Source organism: Tamandua tetradactyla, chromosome X, assembly GCF_023851605.1.
Source record: "Tamandua tetradactyla isolate mTamTet1 chromosome X, mTamTet1.pri, whole genome shotgun sequence".
In the NCBI taxonomy this organism is placed as follows: domain Eukaryota; kingdom Metazoa; phylum Chordata; class Mammalia; order Pilosa; family Myrmecophagidae; genus Tamandua; species Tamandua tetradactyla.
In genome coordinates, this window is record NC_135353.1 from 92924002 (window position 1) to 92947423 (window position 23422).

The 23422-nt window shown below is 32.0% G+C and overlaps 1 protein-coding gene across 6 annotated transcripts in view; it reads left to right on the forward strand.

Moving 5' to 3' along the window:
• The window catches only part of ATRX (ATRX chromatin remodeler), a 423319-nt gene that overhangs the window by 172151 nt on the left and 227746 nt on the right, over nt 1-23422 (forward strand). For all 6 annotated transcript variants that reach the window (XM_077145058.1, XM_077145060.1, XM_077145061.1 and 3 more), the window contains 6 exons: nt 2829-2901; nt 16061-16194; nt 16650-16826; nt 19348-19441; nt 22165-22267; nt 22836-23066. In XM_077145058.1, coding sequence (XP_077001173.1) covers nt 2829-2901; nt 16061-16194; nt 16650-16826; nt 19348-19441; nt 22165-22267; nt 22836-23066 — 812 coding nt within the window. The remainder of the gene's footprint in view (nt 1-2828; nt 2902-16060; nt 16195-16649; nt 16827-19347; nt 19442-22164; nt 22268-22835; nt 23067-23422) is intronic.

Genomic DNA, 23422 nt, shown 5'->3' on the forward strand with positions numbered 1-23422 from the left:
AACCTCTCTTGTATTTAGTGTAGTGTGTAGTGTGCATTCAGTAGACTTTAAGAAGTGATGTGAATGTGTGTCAAGTATTTAAATGGGTGCATCTCCCAATCCTTCCTTAAATCAGTACTAGTGTAGATTATTGTGTGTTCCATAGGAGGGCGTTTTTTCCCTTAATATATGTCTAGAAAGGCTCTTGAGGATCTAGCACTACAGCAGTGGCATATTTCTCAGTTGTTTTGTGGAATAACGTCTAGTTGTTTGGGATTTTCTTTACCCTGTATATTTCTTTGGACTAAACCAGTTATTCAGGTTGGAAAAAAAAAAAAGAAGAGAAATTTGTTAGGGAATTTAAAAAATCTAAAAATTGGGCTTTGGCAGTAGACTTAAGTAGGAAGGAATATGAAGAGGCTTAAAAATAAGTAGTAGTCCAAGAATACTGTTTTTCATTGTAAGTTTGGGTGTGAGCCAATGACAAATGACGTTCTTTAATAATTTACTTGTATGTATATGTAAGTATGTTAAAATTTACTTATTCCCCTAATATGTCCAGATTCACTCCCTCTGGTGAATTTGGAGGATAGTGCTTTGTTCAACCACATTTGGGTACTCTATTATGGATACATTTTCCTAGAAGTTGAAGATTGGAAATGGTGTGAGCAACAGAGATGAAGCACGTGATCCAGGGAGATTGCAGTGTAGTGAGCAAGACAGACATAGATAAATCATTGTATATAAGTAAAGAATACCAGAAGAAAATTATGAAACTACAGTGGGGCTCTGCAATAAATAGCAAGTGTACTAGTTAATATAAATATTTGAGGGAAGACTTAACAGAACTGGTAGCATTTGAACTAGGCTTCTAAGGGAGTGTCAAATTTTGAAAGATGTATTAAAGATGGATGGCAGTAATATTACTAGTAATACTGCATTTGAAGATTGGTCTGTTCAAATGAGGTATTTATTGTGTGTTTGCAAAGACATTATTGGACTTATTTTTGTTCTTATATGTTTATTATATTTCTATCCAGACCTATGTACGTGTGTTCTCTATAGATTTTTTCTCCAACATTTTAGTGTGAAAAAAAAATTAAGTATACAGAAAAGTTTCTAACATTAACAGTATTACTATAGGTACTTTATTGCATATCTACCTGTCCTTCTATCTACTAATCAATGTATCTAATCTTTTTTGGGCATTTTAAACTTTTTATATTGAATTAATTATAAATTCATGAAATGTTGCTAAAAATATACAGAAAGGTTTTTTTATACCTTTCACCTAACTTCCCCCAGTGATAACATTGCATAAGTGTGTTATAATGTCAAAATCAGGAACTGAAGATTTATTCAGATTTCACTGAATTTTACATACACTCATTCACATTTCTGTGTGTCTAAATACAGTTCTATGCATTTGTGTGCATATGCAGCTTTGTGTAAACACCACCATAATCAAGACACTGAACCACACCATCACCACAAGACTCCGTTGTAGACTCCTTTATAGACAGTTCTCTCCCCTTCTCATTCCTAATCTCTGGCAACCACTAATCTGTTCTCTATTTTTATAAATTTGTTATTTTGAAAATGGAATCATAAGTGTGTAATGATCATACAGTATGTAATGTAATGGGCTCTTTTTACTCAGTGTAATGCCCTTGAGACCTATCTAATATTTTTGAAGCATTTCAAAATAAATTGTGATATTAACCTAACGTCTCCATAAATACTTCAGCATGTATAGTATGCAACTTTTTTCTTTTTTTACTTGTATAGTGTATTTATTTATCTGTTTTCATCCTTGCCATGTACATATATAATACAACTAAGATAATAGTTAAGAATCATAATCTTGTTTTTTAAGTGTTTGAGTTAATGTTCAAAGTTATTTTCTGATTGAGTCCAACATTTGTGTTTAGAACTGCATCAAAAGAAAACTAGAATCCTAAAGTCAATTTAGGAAAATCTTCAGCCAAATTTCACATCAGAAAATTCATAGTGGGAAATAAAATACTTCATATGGACCCTTTAATATAGAATGCATCAGTGAGTCAAGAATTTTGTGTGTAAGACTTATTATTAAAATTATGTAGGACAACAATGTATTTTGAAGTTACATGGGTATACTGAATGATGAATTTTGCAAGAAGTAATATGAAATAAGATTATTTAATAGACCAGTACTTGTATATATGTAAAAAATAAATATTATTGCTGAAAATCCTTTATGTTAGCCATATTGTGGTAACTTTTTCTTTTGAGGTAAAATTTATGTACAACAGATCACATAAATTTTTCTCTTTAGATATTTGATCAAAGGATAGAAATGGAAATTTTTTACAAGAAATGTTTTACTAATGTGTTTCTGGGTAATTCTAGTTCTGAATACCATGAAAATCTAAATATGTTTTAATATATCTTGGTACTATTAGAATATTCAAAATTTTACAGTTCTTCAGTGATACAGAATAAATTAGATACCTGTTAACTTCAAATCTAAAATGCACCAATACAAAGTCTGTTCAGTAAGCAATTTATGCTAATCTGATAATGTTTGATCTAAAATCATGATTGGGAAGGGTAGATGTTAAAACCCTTGTGCTCTGGGAATGAACTCAGAAATATATATGATCCCACTGTTTATCTTTTTATTCCTTGCACTTCACAAATTCCCCCACTGTACTTTTCATGTAAATTCTTTTTTCTTACATTTGGATTCCAGAATAGAATTTAGAACCCACAGGTTGTTTTAAAATTTTTGGCTTTCAGTTTTATTTTACATGGATTACTTATATAGATAATTTAAAGCTAATTTTAAGTACACTTTTTCCCCCAAGGAGATGAAGCCTTATCTAAATCAGTGCCTGTCACAGTGGATGATGACGACGACGACAATGATCCTGAGAATAGGTATGATTTCATCTGTAAGGACTTTAAAAAGATTATAACACACCCTAGGCGTGGGCAGAAAAGCAGTAATTGAACAACAAGCAGGTTGTAAAAACCAGGACTGCCTGCCTTAGAAAGACTCGCTCATGGTCTTCTTGCAAGTTTGGGGGAAAAAAAAAAGGTCCGAAAATGGGCTAAACTCCAGAAACCTTAAGAGAAAGTAAATATTTCTAAGTATTAACACACCTAGCATAGGGTGTGTTATAAATGCAGTACTGTCACTTTTATGTTTTCATGTAAACCAGCAATTTATTAAAAATATTTTAATTTTGACATTATCGATTACAAATGAATCATGTCAATAAAGTGGTGACAATAGAACATCTCTCTCCTCTATATTTAATTACCATTTTTCAACTGCCTTCTAGTTTGGGGTCGTATTTATTAAAACCTGTTATGAGTGAAAAAAATTGCTCAGATATTTAAGATTAAGAAATCACTTTCAGACTAAGCATTAGTTCATGCAGTATCTAGGCTGATTTAAACTTTAATATTTTTTTCAATAAAATGGAAGCAGACAGTATGGTAGTATTAGCTTTATTAAGATTTAAACAGTAGTTTTAAATGGAAGCTGTGTAGCCTGTATAGATTTACTCAACTAAGAGAAGGCTAGTAGAAGGAAAAGAATGCAGTGTCATACCTATATCATGGCAGTGAAGAATAGAGAAAATAAAGGTATTAAAGAATATTACTATAGTGTTTCTGCATTATCTTTTAACCCCTTCCTGGATTATATTATCTCCCACACTCATAATCCTCAATAGAAAGTCAGTGTAGTGTAGTAGATGGAATTTTGGAAATTTGGGGTATAAGAATATTAGACTTACAGTTCTAATTTTTCTCACAACGATGCAAATGACTTAACTGCCCTTTGTTAAAATGTTCTTATCTAAAATGAAAGAATTGGGTGAAATTTTCTGATTAATTTTAGCACCAAAACCTATGATAGACTTGAGATGACTTTATTAAAGGACGCACTGTCAATCCTCATTTTTCCTAATAGTACACCTCTACAGTTAAGAAAACATGAAACTATACATGTAGTTTTGTCATGATTTTGTAGGAAAGTAACTTTGAATTAGTAAATGCTGTGGGGCTGGTTGTTACTCTAGGTCTACTTTACGTTTTGCCAATGTTTGCTTTTTCTGTTTGAAAGATTAACATTCTGCTAAATAATAGAACATATTTGTTAAGGTACAATAATAATTTTGTTTTGCACTTTTGACTAGGGCTTAATCATGAACAATCAGATGCTGTTTACCTACTTAATTTTTATTAAAAATATATTTCTAGTTATTTTTTGGAATGGGATGGGGTCCAGATTGGAATGGTGAAGACATAATTTATCCTTCAGGGATTTGGTAGTATATAATCATAGCCAGATTATGAAAGTATTTCAAATTTTATTTCTCTTTTAAAGTATTTTAATTCTTCATCATTATTTATGGTGCTATGTTTTTCTGTAAATTATGAGGCCTCAAATATTAAGAGGCTAATGATGTTTAAAACATTCTATATCCTAATTACCTGTGAGTGGTGAACCTTACATTCATATGTAGACTCAAAAATGAGTGTTAACGTATGATATTTTTTGTAATACAGCTTGTTAAAATATAAATATTATTTTCATATCTTAAGTTACCTGATTATATGTCTGTAATTAGCAAGTATTGAGAAGCATCTTTAACTTCATCTTGTATTTGTATTTAAAAAATACAACCCTGTTGAGTAGTTTTGATAAGAATTGAATTTATATTGGGCATATCTTTCTTTATGTTCAGTTTGATATGCTTTTATATTAGGCACATTAACTTGTTTAATATCCATTATACCGAAGAGGTATCTCATACCCCGTGGGTTATCCAGTCAGGGTGGGTACAAATACCATCTTGTACTATTCATCTTGTACTATTTTAGTGTAGACTGTATATTTGAGCATATTTCAATATGCACTAAGTAACTTTTAAAATTTGTTTGCATATCATGATTAAGTCTTGGAATTAGTATTATTATTATGTTTTTAATCAGTTTTACTTAATTGACTGGGGTGTACTTTGGAAGACAGTATATTATAATTGTGTATTAATTTGTACACAATTGTGTAATTGTGTATAAATTGTGTATATAATCCCTATTCTTTTCCCCTTTTTAGCCATATTGTATGAATTTTCAGTGTTTGCTCATGAAGAGGCAAATAGTGTATTATTTGAAATGCTTAACTATTCTGATGTAATAAATCTCTATAAAACTTTTTTCTTGTTCAGGCATTTAATTTTAATTATAATGCATCTTTTCATCAGTTAAAAGAAGAGTTTGTAAGAATAAAGATATGTAGGCTAGATTGTAGCCAAATGTTTTGATAGTCCTGAAACTAAGTGAGGTTGTAAATACTTTAGAATTCCCAAATCTAGATATACTTAGATATATTTGCATGCAAATTTTGCAACAGACTTCACTATTACTTATTTTGAAGCTGTTTGAACTCATTTTAAGAACTTAGCCATGTCCTGAATATATTAGTAGCTATGACTAAATAAGTTCACTTCAGTATACTGTTATTTAGTTTTATTTATATTTGAGAATAAATGTATGATATTGTGAGCTAAAGTAGTCTAACCCATAAATTAATTTCTACTTAATTGCATTTAATGAACAATGACAGAATATTATAATTTGATTGACAGTCTAATTTTTATCATTTTTCTGGTTGCACAGTTAAAAAATGTACAGTAGTAGACTAACCATATATTTTGAATTTTATATATTACTGAGAATTTATTCCAAATTTTTTAGCTTAGGCCTTATGTACTTGATGAAAGGGAGAGTAGTAACATCAAACAGTTTGTCAGGTTGCTTAATTATATATACAATTTTAAAGTCAATTATTTGAATGTACTATTAAGTTTCCATTTGCCTGTTTGAATACCAGTTAGTTGGATTTTAAACTGGTTCTTTTGTTGAAAGACATCCATTTATATAATGTTTTATTATAGTTACATTTATACAATTCAATGTGGCATTGAAAACACATTATTTTTCCTTAATGTTTTCAATATAAATATGGATATATAGATCAAACATTTTCTGATAGTCATATTTTAACAACATGCCCTATGTATGACTGTCAGTGATAGCATAGCAGTATATTGAAGTTTGCTAGTATTATTGTTGAGGATTATCAAACCAGGCTTACCTTTAGAGATTGTGTAGTTGTCTGTGAGTGAAGAATCTCCCCCCCCCACACACAAAATAATTACTTTTGGAATATTCTTTGTGCAGAATGTAAAACATATTTAAAATTGAGGTTTTGAGGAAAAAAGGCAAATTGCTGGATTTCTTGAAATGTGTTCATTTTTTTCAACATTAACTAAAAGCTGAGACTTTATATGTGTATCAGGTTTTCTATGTATGTCCCCCATATACATGTTAACTTTATAGTTGAAAAATGCTTAATTATGTTTAGTAATACTCCACAGGTTTTTTTTCATGATTTCTCTGTGTGGGACTAAATAATCATTTCATAGAAAATTTGTTGTGGAGACTGCTGCCCATTGTTAATAGATCTTGTACTAGTTGTAGTTTGACTAGACCATATGCTCACAAATTTCCTATAAAAGAACATGATCTTTTCTGGGATGCATACAGCTTTAAACAATCACACCTTTCAAACTAGAAAATATGCAAATGGCTTTTTTTACGACTAGCTTGGTGTGGGTATTCTATTGATGAAGGGTCTATACTGTTACTCAACTTATTTTGGGAGATTAATGATTTCTGGATGTTATTGATGCTAATGAAGATATTTAATGAATGTTTACCTGCTTTAAGAAAAGTTTAATAGCATGGGTATCTGTAGTCCCTTAAATTTATGTTCTTTACTTGATATCCATTTTAAACACTTTTCTAAATGTTCTTCTACATGTGTCTATGTCTGTTCTTTATATAAATTTGCTAAATGAGAGTTGATTTTTCTTCTGTGAATTTTAGTGTTTTTATTCCTTCCAATGAAAGATTTTCTTTTAATGGTTTTTTAAATTGTGAAATATAACATATATACAAAAAAAACCCCAATAAATTTCCAGGTACATCTGAACAAGTAGTTATAGAACTGATTTTAAAATTTGGTATGGTTTTCAGTTCCATGACTTCGATTTTTCTTTTAGCTGCTCCAAGATACTGGAGACCAACAGAAATACCAATATAATGATCCAGCAGTCATACTCATTTGTTAAATCCTATCTCTGTTATACTCCTCCTTCTCTTCAAATAATATATATACAAAAAAGCAGTAAATTTCAAAGTACATCGTAACAATTAGTTATAGAACGGATTTCAAAGTTTGCTATGGGTTACAGTTCCACAATTTTAAGTTTTTATTCTAGCTGCTCTAAGGCTCTAAAGGCTAAAAGAAATAATGATTTTACACTCATACTCATTTGTTAACCTGACCTTCTCTGTATAACTCCACCATCACCCTTGGTCTTTCTCCCCCTCTTTAGGGATATGTGAACTATGCCATTCTAATTTTTTCATGTTGGAAGGGGCTGCCTATCATATGGGATAGGGGGATGGAACTATAACTAGAACATAGAACCTAATCTATGTTCTGGAAGGGCTGGCACTTCTGCATTTCAGGATTTATCTGGTCCAGGGTCCCATCTGGAGGTTGTAGGTTTTGGAGAGTTACCCTAGTGCATGGAACCTTTGTAGAATTTTTAGATAATGCCCTAGGTATTCTTTAGGATTGGCAGGAATGGTTTTGGTTGGGGTTTGGCAAGTTATGATAGGAAGCAGTGTCTGACTGAAGCATGCGTAAGAGTAACCTCCAGCATAGCCTCTCATCTCTGTTTGAACTCTCTCAGCCACTGATACCTTATTTGTTATACTTCTTTTCTTCCTTTTGGTCAGGATGGCATTGTTGACCCCACAGTGCCAGGGCCAGCTCATCCCTGGGAGTTATCTGCCATGCCACCAGGGAGGCTTTAATCCCTGGATGCCATGTCCCACTTAGCAGGGAGGTCAGTGGTTTCACTTGCAGACTTGGTCTTCGAAGGAGAGAGGCCACATCTGAGCAACAAAATAGGTCCTCTGGAACTATTAGGCATGCTTATGGGCTAAGCTTCTCTGCTACATACATAAGCTACAGTGAAAGGTTTTCATGGTGGTCTTTTTTTAATTGGGAAAATTGTTTTGGTGTTCTTTTTTACTGTACTTGGAAAAACAAAGGTAGCATTTTAAATGAAATATTTTACTTTCTTTTCTGTTTGAGTAAGGGTTTAAAAAATATCTTGCAATTTTTAAGTTAATTTTTTTTCAGTTGACTTGTCTATGTAGTGCAGGTAAGTAATGTATAATACAAGTAATCAACCAAAAGATACTATCTATTTTAGGCATCTAAACTGGTTCCAGTTGCTGCCAAGCCTATTTTAATGCTGGGAATTCCCAACAAGGAAAGACATATGATCAGTAGTGGTCGCCTTTTCTCCCTCTTTGCTTTAGGTTGAGCATTAATTGTATCCACCTTTCCTTTCCTGCTCTCTGTACCTTGGTGATAATTGGGACTTCCAGAAAATGAGAACTAGGTTTTCCCAAAGACTCTTAAAAAGAAACAGAATTAAAAGATTTGGATTTCTAGTGTTAGCAAGAATGATTTGTTTTTGTGATTTTAATAAATTCCTTCATGTTTAACTTTGAAATTTCACAGTATAATTGACACATGTAAATTCTTTTTACTCTTCAAATATAAAAAAATATTAAATTAGTTCTGTGGTAAACTTCTTAAATTTGTGTAGATGTTTAATACTATTTGTTCTTCTTAAAATATCCTCTAAAATGGGTTTAGATTTTTATGTAAAATCAGAGAATACACATTTTGTAATTTGAACTTAATCAAAATTGAGAGCCTATGTATAAATTGTTAATAATGGGTTCTTAATTTCACACAGCATTTATTTTTCTTTTCCTAATTTTTTTTAAAGAGTCATTTGCTATTAATTTTCCTGGTACTCTTGCCCTAAAAAAACAATGCTGTTTTCATTACCTATAAACATTGTAGGTAGGACATGTGACTAAAAAATATTTCAAACCATTGCTTAGCTTTCTAAATATTTAATGACTTCAGTTTTCACGTGAATTCCACCATTTTTTGGTCAGAGTATTATGTCTTGGTCATATTTTTTTAAAGGAAAGTTTCAATTTAAAGAAAATGACTAATTTTCAACTTAAGAGTTGAAACATATTAAAAACATATTTTGAAGATGAAAGAATTCCATAGCAGTTCTATGAAATGTTTTATTTCTTTTTTATTCTTAACTGTTAAGTACATAATATTTATTAAAATAAAACATCACACAAATTTTATAGTGGTGGTACAATAAACAAGCGGATTAATGAAATGTCCTTTTTTCAGTGTGAGAATAAAAATCCAGTGACTTTGCAAAATGGCAGTTTCTTTTTGATATACTGGAAAATTCAATAAATCTTCTAATCTAAAAGATGTCTTTGTGAAAAAGCACGTTGAATTGTAATGCATAACAAGTATTACCAATTTTGAACTTAGTAACCACATTGACCATTAGATCTTAGATTTTAAGTTTTAACTTGGAAAATAGTGGGTGTTTAATAGATTTGTTGAAATGAATTGGTAGTAAATAAAATGCTAGTTTTTATAATAAACAGCAATTTTTTCATTGATTTTTAAAGTGTTCAAATGTAGCTCTGAGAAAACAGTTCTGTACTTTCTATAGTGTGTGGAATAATGTAGTAGACTATAAAATTGATTCCTTTTATTTTTGTGTGTGTAATTCCATAGACTTTGCATAGCCCTAGAAGGATGTGTGTTCACTATCCTGTTCTCACAGAAACCACTTAACATTCCTTGGCTGTAGTCATTGTTTTACATATGTTTAATATGTTTTAGTACTATATTTACTTATAATAGTGTTTTTTTAATCTCTAAAGAGCATGTATTTAAACCTATAATCTTATTCAGAACTGTTTTAATTGAGAATTATTTTTGTGGTATTGTACACAAAGTGTATTAAAGAAATTTTAAAAGAATGTCATCACCTTTTTGTATGGATGCACAGTATTTTGGCCCTATAAAATGCCATTTCTTGAAACCTTTTTTTCAGAACCTCTTAAATGATAGAAGTACAAGTTGTAGAATGTATGTGAGATAGTCTGTCAGTGAATTTTAGAGATGGAACATTCTTTACTAACAATGTTTAGAAATCTTTTAAAAATATCTTTAAAAATCAAAGCTTGAATTCTTTCGTTTCTAAATACAATGTTTTGAAATATGTGAAATACATCTTTAAGAATGTGACTTATGTCACCATACACTCATTAGCACAGAACTGGTTAGTGAGTTGTGAGTAAAGCACTGGCATACTAAAAGTAGTAAGTAGGATTTTAGGTTTTACTCCTAGCTTTGCCACTCACTAACTTTATTTCTTTGACTAATGCATTTTCCTTCTCTGAGCCTGTTCTTCATCTATAAAATGACAGGGTTGGACTCAAAAGGTCCCTTCTACCTCTAACGTTTTTTTAAAACTTTTTTTTATTAAAAAAAATTAACAAACATTAAGATATCATTCCATTCTGCATATACAATCAGTAATTCTTAATATCATCACATAGTTGCATATTCATCATTTCTTAGTACATTTGCATTGATTTAGAAAAAGAAAAAGACAACAGAAAAAGAAATAAAATGATAATAGAGAAAAAAAAGATTATACATACCATACCCCTTACCCCTCACTTTCATTTATCACTAACATTTCAAACTGAATTTATTTTAACATTTGTTCCCCCTATTATTTATTTTTATTCCATATGTTCTGCTCTTCTGTTGATATAGTAGCTAAAAGGAGCATCAGACACAAGGTTTTCACATTCACAGAGTCTCATTGTGAAAGCTGTATCATTGTTCAATCCTCATCAAGAAACATGGCTACTGGAACACAGCTCTACATTTTCAGGCAGTTCCCTCTAGTCTCTCTGCTACATCTTGAACAACAAGGTGATATCTACTTAATGCGTAAGAATAACCTCCAGGATAACCTCTCAATTCTGTTTGGAATCTCTCAGCCATTGACACTTAGTCTCATTTCACTTTCCCCCTTTGGTCGAGAAGGTTCTCTCAATCCCTTGATGTTAATTCTCAGCTCATTCTAGGGTTTTTCTCAATCCCTTGATGCTGAGTCTCAGCTCATTCCAGCATCTCTGTCCCACGTTGCCAGGAAGGTCCACACCCCTGGGAATCATGTCCCACGTAGACAGGGGGAGGGTGGTGAGACTGTTCGTCATGTTGGCTGGAGAGAGAGGCCACATCTGAGCAACAAAAGAGGCTCTCTTGGGGGTGACTCTTAGGCCTAAATTTTAAGTAGACTTGACCTATCCTTTGTGGAGTTAAGTTTCATATGAACAAACCCCAAGACTGGGGGCTCATCCTATAGCTTTGGTTCTCCACACTGCTTGTGAGAATATCAAGAATTCAACTTGGGGAAGTTGAATTTCTCCCCGCTGTCACCATTCCCTGAAGGGGGCTTGCAAATACTTTTCCAGTCACTGATCAAATCACTCTGGGATTTATCAGCGCATCACTCTGGACAAACCAACAAAATCTCATGTCCTACCTGAGATTCCAAGTACTTATGACATTCAATCAAACTATCTACATGAGTTATATTAGGAAATGCTCTAGTCAAAATATAAATTTTATAACAAATAAACATTTTTTGCTTTAGTCTCACACATAAGGTGACATTTTAAAGTATTAATTATCATCTATTTTCAGCACCCTGCAATAATGACATTCCATTGTTCTTCCTCATGCAAAAACATTTTTAAAATTTGTACTTTGTACATTTCACTATTATTATACACTGTAGGCATTCCTGGATTATACCATCTCGATCTTTAACATCTATCTTTCTTTCTGATTTCATTTATGTCCCCAGCCCTCTTCCCTCTGTCATTCTCACATGCAGCTTCATTCAGTGTTTTAACATAATTATATTACAGTTAGGGAGTATTGTGCTGTCCATTTCTGAGTTTTTGTATTCAGTCCTGTTGCACAATCTGTATCCCTTCAGCTACAATTACCCAATATCTTACCCTATTTCTAGCTGCTGATGGTCTGTGATACCAACAAAATTCTCCAAGTTTATTCACTAATGTGAGTTCATATCAGTGAGACCATACAGTATTTGTCCTTTTGTTTTGGGCTAATTTCACTCAGCATAATGTCCTTAAGGCCCAACCACATTGTTACATGGTTCATGACTTTAGTCTATCTTATAGCTGCATAATGTTCCATTGTATGTTTATACCACAGCTTGTTTAGCCACTCATCTGTTGATGGACATTTGGGCTGTTTCTATCTCTTTGCAATTGTAAATAATGCTGCTATAAACATTGGTGTGTAAATGTCTGTTTGTGTCTTTGCCCTTATGTCCTCTGAGTAGATACCTAACAATGGTATTGCTGTCTACTTCTAACATTTTGAGTTGCTTTGTAATGGCTGTTTCTCGGAATCTCCCTTGTCAAGAAGTCCTTCTCTTAATCCCTCCTTTTTTAGAAACAGAACCAGCAAGAGGCACCAGCAAGATGGGGTTTACTTTCTTTTCCTGTTTATATGCTTAAACAAGAGATATTCATTTCCTTTCTAGATGGGATCAAAATTACTAAAGGCTTTCTTGGCTTTCTAGGCTTTCTTTGTATGCTTGCTTTCTTTTTCTGATTGCTCATTTATCTTTGCATTGTTGGGCTCATTCCTTGATATTTTACTTCTGCTTTCTTTTAGTGAAGGTGTAATGCACTATATTGGTATTTATGTGGTTTAGAAGGCTTAACTTGTGTGGGTTTTGGGTTCCTATTTATTCTTTCATAAACAATGTCTGATCATTATTTCTTTCTGGGTTTTTACCCTCCCTCTCAAATTGTTTTGCTTTCTTCCCTTCTCCCTTCCCTCCCTTTCAGGAAAATGGGGGAGTGGCTCCATTACTTCTGGCTCTGCCCAGGTTTTCTGCCACAAGAGTGGCACACCCTGTGCCTTTAATGCTTCTGATAGAGTCATGACTGCTTTGTATGCTATACCTTTCCCAAGATGTAATATTGAGCATTGAGATTTCAGGGAAAGTGCCTTGTTGTTTGAATGATTTTCCTGGAAAGCCTCAAGAAAGGAAACTTCAGACCAAACAGAATCAACTAGAGATCATGACTGTACATCCATCACATGCATACCAGCATGGGTCCACCCAAGGCCTCCAAAATGATGCTTTTCCAGCCTCATTTGGTTCTCAATTGATGATGTCCTTGAAGTCTCTGTGGCCTGTGACTCCCGAGTTAAGGTAGTAGAGTTTCCTTTAAAGCATCACACAGCAGTCTTTGTAGATGAGACACCTTACTCCAACATGTTTGCTGATTGCTCAGGTTAAAAGTCACCTTTATGGTTTAGGTCCTTCAAATTAGGTTGTAAGTTTGAGATATAAGTTATTTTATAGGCTAGATTTATTATACAATGGATCTTTGACATGTTCGACTTATTATCAATCAATTTATGCAAAATGATTTAATTTTGCTTGTTTATTGTTTTTAGGATTTCATTTTTATTACTATAAACTAGGTTTTCCTTTGGTCACAAGTGTTAGAGAGCAAATATAAAACATCTGAGTCAGGCAAAAGTTAGGGAGTCTCCATCATTCTGTATGTGATTTGGAGAAAAATGACCCTTCTCTGAAATTTGTAATTTTTACATCTAAAATGACTGTGATTATTCCACATTTTATCATTTTACTGAAAGTTGTTGAGTTGTAATTCTTCCGTGTATGGATCTAATTTCATTTTGTATGATTTATTAAATTATTTATTTGGTTGCTATAGAATACTTGATTATCCCACATACATCATATTTCTTAGCTTTCGTCACGATAATCCACACTTGAATATGAATTAGTTTGTTCTGAACTCCCATTTAATAGACTTTATTCCTAGGAGACCAAGGTTTGAAAGAAGAAAAATTATTTCGCTTCTTAAAATTAACATCCAAATCTTTACAGCAAATAGAGAATTTTAAGGCTTTTATTGAATTTATAAATACAAATAGAAATCAGGTTACTGAATTAACCTTAGAGTAGGTAGGTTAGGGATTGTATTTTTGTTGCCTAATTATTGTATCACAATGGTGATATGAGATCTCTTTAACCTCAAATAAACTATGCATTTTTATTTCTAATCTTGTGTCCTGTATGTCACATAGTTAACTATATTTTGTTCAACATTAATTCCAAAGCACGGTTTCCTCAAATTGATTCAAGAAACTTTTTCCTGGTCTTTGGGAAATGACATTATAATGTGTATTTAAACATGATTTTAGATAAGTTTTTGAGAAAAATACTTTTATTGAATTTAAAGGACTGTCCTTTATTATGAAATTGTTTTCTAATTTGAAGGTATATGTTGCAGCTATTCCTAATTTTTTTTAATGATGAAAGTAAGTGGTAATTGGATTAAGATTTTTTTTTCTTTTCAAAATGAAAAGTTGGCAACCCTCTAATATTCCCCATTTTAAAAAGTTTTCTGTATGCAATCCAAGTCAGCAAATCACTGATCTAGGAATATAAGACCAAAGGTTTATTACTTAAATTTGGTAGGATTTAAATTATATGATCTAATCTTCACTCTCTTGAAATACAGATCAGGGCAGCAACCCTCAGAAAAGCAAACTCATCTATGACTCTCGGGGCTTCCTTTAGCAGTTGGTGACATATACTCTCTGTGTCTAAGTATTTCTAATCCATCTGTTTGAGGGAGGAAGAACGAAATGGCAGATAATAAACATTTATGGGCACGATCACCTAATTTGCTTCAGTCTCTTTAGCAGCCTTTAAAATATATACATCCTTGCATGTAAATAGCAATGAAATGTTTTTGAACACTCTACCTGTTAAATAAAATTGAAGAAACATTAACAGTCTTCTCCCATTGAATGAGTTCATGATAGAAATGTGAGAGTGTATGCTAACAAATATAAAGGAGATTTTCAAATCCAGAAATACAATAGCTTCATAATCCAAGGTATAAGTTTTTAACTGAGGTAGAGAGTCAGTCTTGATTGTTCGGTGGATATTTACCCAGTTGAAACTAGTTCATGATGTTGTGTTGAAATCATGCCACCTTCTATTTGAAACTTTTTTTTAGAAGTATTCCTTTGTTATCATGATTTATGAACTTATATCAAAAGGATGCACAGACTTATCAGAACACCTTGGCTTGGACAAAAGTTGCATGATTGCTTTTATCTTACATTTTCAAATCTCTTCCTTTAGTGCAAACATGGAAATTTTCTTGGGACATTTTTTACTTTAATATATGGTGATATTAGTAAAAGAAGTATTCTCACATACTTTTAGCAATTGATTTGCTATTTTGCTGTGAGTGAGGCTACTGCACTCTTTTTAGAATCATGAAAACTCATTTATGGTAATTTATGTTCTTTTACTCTGTGTTTAATAATAACATTTCTCTCTCTTCTCTGCCTTAGCTTGAATATTATTGGGGATTTCTTCTTGCTTCCATACTTAATATTTTGTGTACACTTTCATGTGGTTAATGGAATTTATGAAGTAAATTGAAATTTAGGGACCAAAATATTTTCTTCTAGTTTGAGTCACTATTTCAATATATAGTTGTTTTATTACACAATGATTTTCCAAGAATATGTTTTACTGTTGAATAAGCCCTCTTGTGTAGCATTTTGTCTTGGAGTGCCATTTGTCTGTATCAGTTGATTTACTGTAAAGGGGCTTGCAGATGTTGTAGTTAATGAGATGTTGGCAGCAGAGAAAGTTATAAGATTGGAAGATTATCCAGCATCAAATTGCAGTTGGTCAAAACTGCCTATTGAATATGTCCCTGAGATTTCTCAAAATGCTATAGAATTGGAAAATAATCAGCACCAAGGACATTCTCTTGGTGCCTTAGGTAAAAAAATATGGTTTAGATAGTCTTTTATTTACTGTATAAAATCTTTTGGTACATTTATTTCTATGTTTTTAATTGATATACTTCACTACCAAATATATAGTTTTTTAATTGCTTTTTTACTCTCAAGAATTGCCAAGAAGATGCTTTTAGAAGAAATTAAAGCCAATCTTTCCTCTGATGAGGATGGATCATCAGATGATGAACCAGAAGAAGGGAAAAAAAGAATGGGAAAACAAAGTGAAGAAAACCCAGGAGATGAGGGTGAGCTCCCCAAAGAAAAGTATAATATGTCATTATTTGATTCCCTGCCTTTAAAGAATTCATTGAAGAATATCTGAATAGGAATTATCTTAGTACATGCATTTAAAATCCATTAAAATGTTTAAAACTTTACTGCAATTACTCCTTTTGAGTATCCTGTAATGATTGTGGGAATTACTGTAGTTTTATCAGTTGCTGCCAATACACAGATGAGTTTTAAGCAAAATATTTTAAATATTTCAAGAAATTCTATAAATGTATATTGGTGGTATTTCATTAGTCCTAGTAAATATATCAGTGTGTGAGATTACTGGTTATTAGCAGTGATACCAAGGAAAGAGAACAGCTCTCATCTTTTCTATGAACTACCATAATTTTCAATGAACAAAAAATTTACAAAGTATTTTAAAAAGAAAAAGGACTTGAGTGTTTTATTGGTTTATGTCTCCATTTAGAAACAAAAAATCAAGTCAATTCTGAATCAGATTCAGATTTGGAAGAATCTAAGAAGCCAAGATACAGACATAGGCTTCTGAGGCACAAACTGGCTGTCAGTGATGGAGAATCTGGAGAAGAAAAAAAGAGGAAACCTAAAGAATATAAAGAAGCCAAAGGCAGAAATAGAAGGAAGGGTAAGATATTTATATCTGAATGTAAGGCACAAACTGATTTTATAAACTAATTGTATAGTAAGGAAACTTAAGTATATCTGCTCAATCGAACATCCACATGAAGTGAATATCAGTGTACTGGAAGCAGCTATTCTTTTACATGAGAATGAAGTAAAGAATTTAGAGTGGGAATATACCCAGAAATTTAAGATGGCCCAAATGTTTTTAAACTGTAGTAGTTTGTTCACATTTAAATTATAAAGATAAATAAAAATAACAAATAAAATAAAATAAAGGCTGTAAAAAATAGATTACATACAACTGCAAGAAGATATAGTGGCTTCCTAAGGAAAGCTCGAAGATGTAATTGATCTGGGTAGATTTATGGGAGCTTTATATATTTTCAAAAATTGTCTTGCGTGTACTCAGATTAAATTTTCATTACACTAATAATAAGAATCCTTTGCATTGCGTGCCTACGTATTTCCATTATAGTAAGTTTTGAGGATATAAAAATGAATAATGAGATTGTCTAGTATGGTGGTTTTTAACCTGTCTACACATGAGAATTACTTGTGGAATTTTGAAAAATACTCATGAGTGGGCTCCATCCCAGGCCAATAACATCGTAATCTTTGGTGATATGCCCTAATATTGGTATATTTTCAAAGTGTTTTGGTGATTCTGTGTAGTCAGGTTTGGCAATCACTGGTTTAATAAGCATTGAAAAAATTGGAGCACCACTAGGGATGTTTTATATAACAGGTATTGCATAATGTGGTGCACAGGAGGGATTGTTTAGCTTTTATGGGAGTGAGGGTTATCCTTAGAGAAGACTTTAAAAGTACAATTATCAAAATCAAGAAATTAGTTTTGATACAAACACTATTAACTATACCAGGGATTGGTAAACTATACCTGTGGGCCAAATCCAATCCTCTGCCTGTTTTTATAAATAGAGTTTTATTGAAACACTGCCATACCCATTCATTTACTGCTTGCACATTACAATAGCAAACCTGATTAGAGTTCAGTAGTTTCAGTGGAGACTAAATCATTCACAAAGTAAAAAATATTTACTACCAGGCCCTTTACATGAAACGTTTTCTTACCTCTGAACTGAACTATGTATGTCATTCAAATTTTGTTAGATTTCCCACAAATGCCCTTTTTGTGCTCCAATTTAGGATCCCACATTGCATTTAGTTCTAATGTGTCCTTAATCGTCCTCCAGTATGTATTTCTCTGATATTTTCTCATGATTATATTGAGGCTATTATGTACTTTTACCAAAATACCATGTAAGTGACTGTGTCCTTAGTGCATCATATAAAGGTATATAGTGATAGCAACGTGTCTTATTGTTGGAAATGTTAATGTAGCTTGCTTGGTTAAGTTGGTGTCTGCTATTTTTCTCATACTTTAAAGGAATGAATGCTGTTTTTCTATTCATGTTTAATGGATATCTTAAAGGGAGATACTTTGAAACTATGCAAATATCTTGTTGCTCATCATATTCTTGCCCACTAATTTTATTGTCCATCTTGCATGAAACATTGATTACTGTGTTGTTTGCTTAATGGTGATTTTTCCATTTCTTCCATTACTTCTACATTTAATAATTGTAAGGAAGAGCTGTTTATTCCAATATTCATAAGAATATGGACTCATAGATACATATTTTATTGTTAGTTATAATCCAATACTGTCATTATTCATCTTATTGCTCAAATTGTTCTGGCTTTGGCTATTGGAAGCTTCTTCATGTTGACTCCTGTGTCCTTTCAGTGTGCCTACACATTTTTTGAGCACTTTCTTACTTTTTGGTACCACAAGAGATTCTAGCTCATCTTTTCTGTGCCCTTCTTCCTTTGGCTGGAAAGATAGATCTTTTTCTGGGGTTTTAGATGCCTGCAATAGCAGTTGTGATACAGAACTGAGAGAAAACAAAATTGGAAATTCTCTTTATGTACTCTTCTGACCTTCAGGGCTTCTTATTCCTTATCCCGTGGCTAGTAATAGGTGGTGTCTCCCTGAGTTTTGCTGTCAGTAGCTTCTGCACAGTTTTGGGATTCAGCCTGCCTTCCAGTCAAAAGCCAGGAAACAAGGGAGAAAAAAAAGCACAATAATCTTCCCCCCTTTATAGAGGTCATTATGTCTTCAATCCCCTTCTGCTGGCTATTGTTTCTTTTTCAGTCTTTTATATAGCTTCTTTATATATATACTGCCCATATTTTTAGTCAGAATCAGGAGGAAAGAAAGTCTTGTCATCACCTTACTCTTGGCCAGCCTACTTTTCTTATTTTGAAATGCCAGAATTCTTTATGATTTAATGGTCATATTTGGAATGTATTTAAATATATTTATAAATACTTTTAAAATAATTATAGTTTCATCTGTGTAATGCATTACCCATTAACGTACATACCACGAATATTTTTCTTCAATTCTCTTAAGTTTTTATGTGATGTGTTAAAAAATTAAGTGAATTGTATTTCTTTTGGGAAGTACTTGATAACTTCATGTATTTTTTTAATTCAAGTGAGCAGTGAAGATTCAGAAGATTCTGATTTTCAGGAATCAGGTGTTAGTGAAGAAGTTAGTGAGACCGAAGATGAACAGCGGCCCAGAACAAGGTATTACATTGTTCTTTGCAAAAATCTTAGGAATTAATCTGAATGACTGTGCCTTTAAATTATTTGTAGAATGATTGCTATTCCATCAAATTTAAATAAAATATTTAATATTTTAATTTGAAACTAATTTTTAAATTATTAATTAAAAAAGAGTATATGTGTACATTTTATGTATAGTTGAATTATGTGTTCTAACCTGGGTGGAGTTTCAGCAAAAGCACTCTTGAAGTTTTTTATTGTTATGGGAGAATACTGTAGTGTGGTAAATAAGACTATAGACAGACCTATCTCAATTTGACTACTTGGCTCTATTTGTGTGAGTACTCTGTGCCTCAGTTTCCTCATCTGTAAAATGGGGATAATGTACTTACATTATTGATTATTGTAGGATTGAGATTATATATATATAATGGTTTATAACAATGCCTACCTGGCAAATAGTAAGTGCTCAATAAAAGATAATTATTGGTTTTAATAGTGATTTGAGTATTATAGTAATAAAGTGTGTTCTTTCAGTAAGCAGGGTTACTGATTTAGATTGCTAGATATTTCAAGTTTTTGCTTCCTTAATGTAGTGTTTTAGGTAATTACTAACCATTTTAAGATTTTAAAAATTTCCCTCAGAATGACATGATCTGTCTACAGTTTGTCAAACCGGTAGTCTAATTGTGTTTGCTTGAGTGTATGTATGCATCTATAAAAAGATGTGTATCTGAACTTGTAAGTTTTAAAACATTTGAGATTAATTTAGGTTAGTATTTGCCAGATTTTGCTTGGAGTATGATAGCATATATTTTAGGTAAATATAAGATAATGATGAGATTTTTTTAACTGAGTTGGAATTCACATAACATAAAATACACTTTTTAACTGTGTACATAACAGTTTATTTTAGTATATTAACATTTATGTGTAACATTTTCATCACTCTAAAAAGACATGTTAGCAGTCATTCTCCATTCCCCCGTCCCTGCTTATTGCCTGGCAACCACTGATCTGCTTCCTATCACTATGAATTTGCCTATTCTGGATATTTTATATAAATGGAATCATATAATAAGTGGTTTTGTATAATTGGATTCTTTCATTTAGCATAATGTTTTAAGATTCATATGTTGTAGCATGCACCAGTACTTCATTTGTCTTTATGGTTGAATGATACTCAAATGTATGCATGTATACCACATTGTGAACACCATATCATCTGTTGATGGATGGGACATTTGGGTTGTTTCTACTTTTTGGCTATCATGAATAATTCTGCTGTGAATAGTCATGATTCATGTACTAGTTTTTGTGTGGACATATATTTTCACTTGGAAATATAGGAGTGGAATTGCTGGATCATATGTTAATTCTATGTATAACTTTTAAAAGAAATGCCAAACTGTTTCCCACAGTGGTTGCTCCATTTTACATTCCTTTCAACAATTTTTGAGGTTTTCAATTTCTTCCCATCCTCACCACCACTTGTTATTGTCAGTCTTTGTTATTATAGCCATCTTAGTGAGTATGAAATGGTATCACATTGGTTTTGATTTACATTTCCCTAATGAATAATGATGTTGAGCATCTTTGCATGTGGTTATTAGTCGTTTGTATTCTTTGGAGAAATCTCTAATCAAATCCTTTGCCTAATTTTTAATTGGGTGATTTTTCTTTTTATTGTTGATTTGTATGAGTTCCATATATATATTGGCTACTGTTCTTTTATCAAGTATATGATTTTCAGATATTCTCTGTGGTTTGTCTTTTAACTTTTTTGTTAGGGTTCTTTGCAAAAATGTTTTTAATTTTCGTGAAGTGTAATATATCTATTTTTTTCTTCAGTTGGTAGGTATCCTCTTGATGTCATACTATAAAACCGTTGTCTAATGCAGTAATAACAAAGATTCCCACCTTTGTTCTCTTCTAAGAGTTTCATAGTTTTAACTCTTATATTTAGGGTTATCTATTAGGAGTTATTTTTTGTATATGATGTCATGTAGGGGTCCAACTTTATTCTTTTGCATGTGTATGTCAAGTTGTCCCAGCACCATTTTTTATGAGGGCTGTTCTTTCCCCCTGGTGTTGTCTTCCCACCATTGTGGAAAATCAATTGACAATAAATGTAAAGTTTTATTTCTGGACTCTAAATTTTCTTCTGTTGATCTGTATGTCTATCTTTATGCCCTGTACCAAAATTTCTTGATTACTGTAGCTCTGTATACTATTTCAAAGTTCAGAAATACTTTACTTAACAATAATTGTTATTGTTCTTTTAAATCTCTGTGATCTGTTTTGAAGAAAATGATATCCAACTTTTGTATATTGCTTGTTATTAGTGATTGTGAATATTTTCTGTGTATTATTAGCTATTTTTATTTTTGACTGGAAGAAATTTTAAGCGGGCCTTAAAATAAGTTCTTCCAGCTTGTATGATAAACTTTTGAATAACTGAAAATATTGATCAGTGGAAAAGAATTAAGGGTTAGGCTTCTGTTGGACTCTTTCAAACCTACTGAAATGTTTTGCTTTTTTTCTTCTTCCTTTTGCACTCAAAAGTAGAGCAGTTTTTTTTTTTGCACGGACAAGCACCGGGAATCGAACCTGGGTCTCTGGCATGGCAGGCGAGAATTCTGCCTTCTGAGCCACAGTGGCCTGCTCTAGAGCAGTTTAGTGCATAATTCATGTAAGGAAACTCATCATGAAGTATTTTCTTTATCATTAAAATATTTTTTCAGGTCAGCAAAGAAAGCAGAGTTGGAAGAAAATCAGCGGAGTTATAAACAAAAAAAGAAAAGGCGACGCATTAAAGTTCAGGAAGATTCATCCAGTGAAAACAAGGTAATAGTAACATTTACAATGTATTTTAATTATAAATGGTACAGTAGAATATGTAAATATGTTAGAGTTATCGCCTGTCATTCATTAATTGCATTCTTCTGGTTCATTTACATTTTACACTTGTAGAAGATTGGTTATTAAATGTACAAATATGCAGAAATATTTACTTAACATCGTATCAGTCTTTTTCATTCCCTTAACAAGTTATGGAATTTAAGCCATCTTAATTTATTGTTTTACATTCTCAGGGCCGTAGAATTTATGGGAAGTGTTCTATTTTCTGAAACCTAAAATACTTTCTCCTGAAGATTGTCATATATGGAAATAATTTCCCCCATCAATGAAGTTAGCCAGTTTGAGTATCTTGTATGTAGGTAAAGTTACCTAAAGTTGAAGTTCTCTCTATTATGTTTGATTCTATCAGTATTTTTCTTGTTTGCTAAATATAATTCTGAAGCTTTTCACCATGTTTACGTCCACCTTGCTTGATGCATTAATTAATTGAATATGAAATGGAGAAAGTTAGACAAGCTTGAACTGTTTACCTCTAATCATTTGAATCATATAGAGTAATTCTGAAGAAGAAGAAGAAGACAAAGACAAAGAAGAAGATGAAGAAGAGGACGAAGAAGAAGATGAAAATGATGATTCGAAGTCTCCTGGAAAAGGCAGAAAGAAAATTCGAAAGATTCTTAAAGATGATAAATTAAGAACAGAAACACAAAATGCTCTTAAGGAAGAGGAAGAAAGACGAAAACGTATTGCTGAGAGAGAGCGCGAGAGAGAGAAATTGAGAGAGGTAACCAATATATTTTTATTTGATTTCACTTATTTGGTATATACCTTTCGTAATTAAAATGGATATATTTCAGTATATCAAGAGAGTCTTTAACCACAAATTTCTAGTTACAGGAGATTTTCTCTGTACTATTTTATTCATCATAAAAATCCACATTAGGCTGTATTAATATAAGTAGGTATATGGAAAGAGTTGAGATTCTGAAATTGCTACCAAAGTAATACTATGATTGTGATTTTGGGTAGAAAGATGTTTTTAAATTATTACTTATATCCTTACAGGATTCAGTTTTTTTTTTCATGGATTCAGTATTATTATTATTTTTTAAATTTAATTTAATTAATTAATTTATTTTT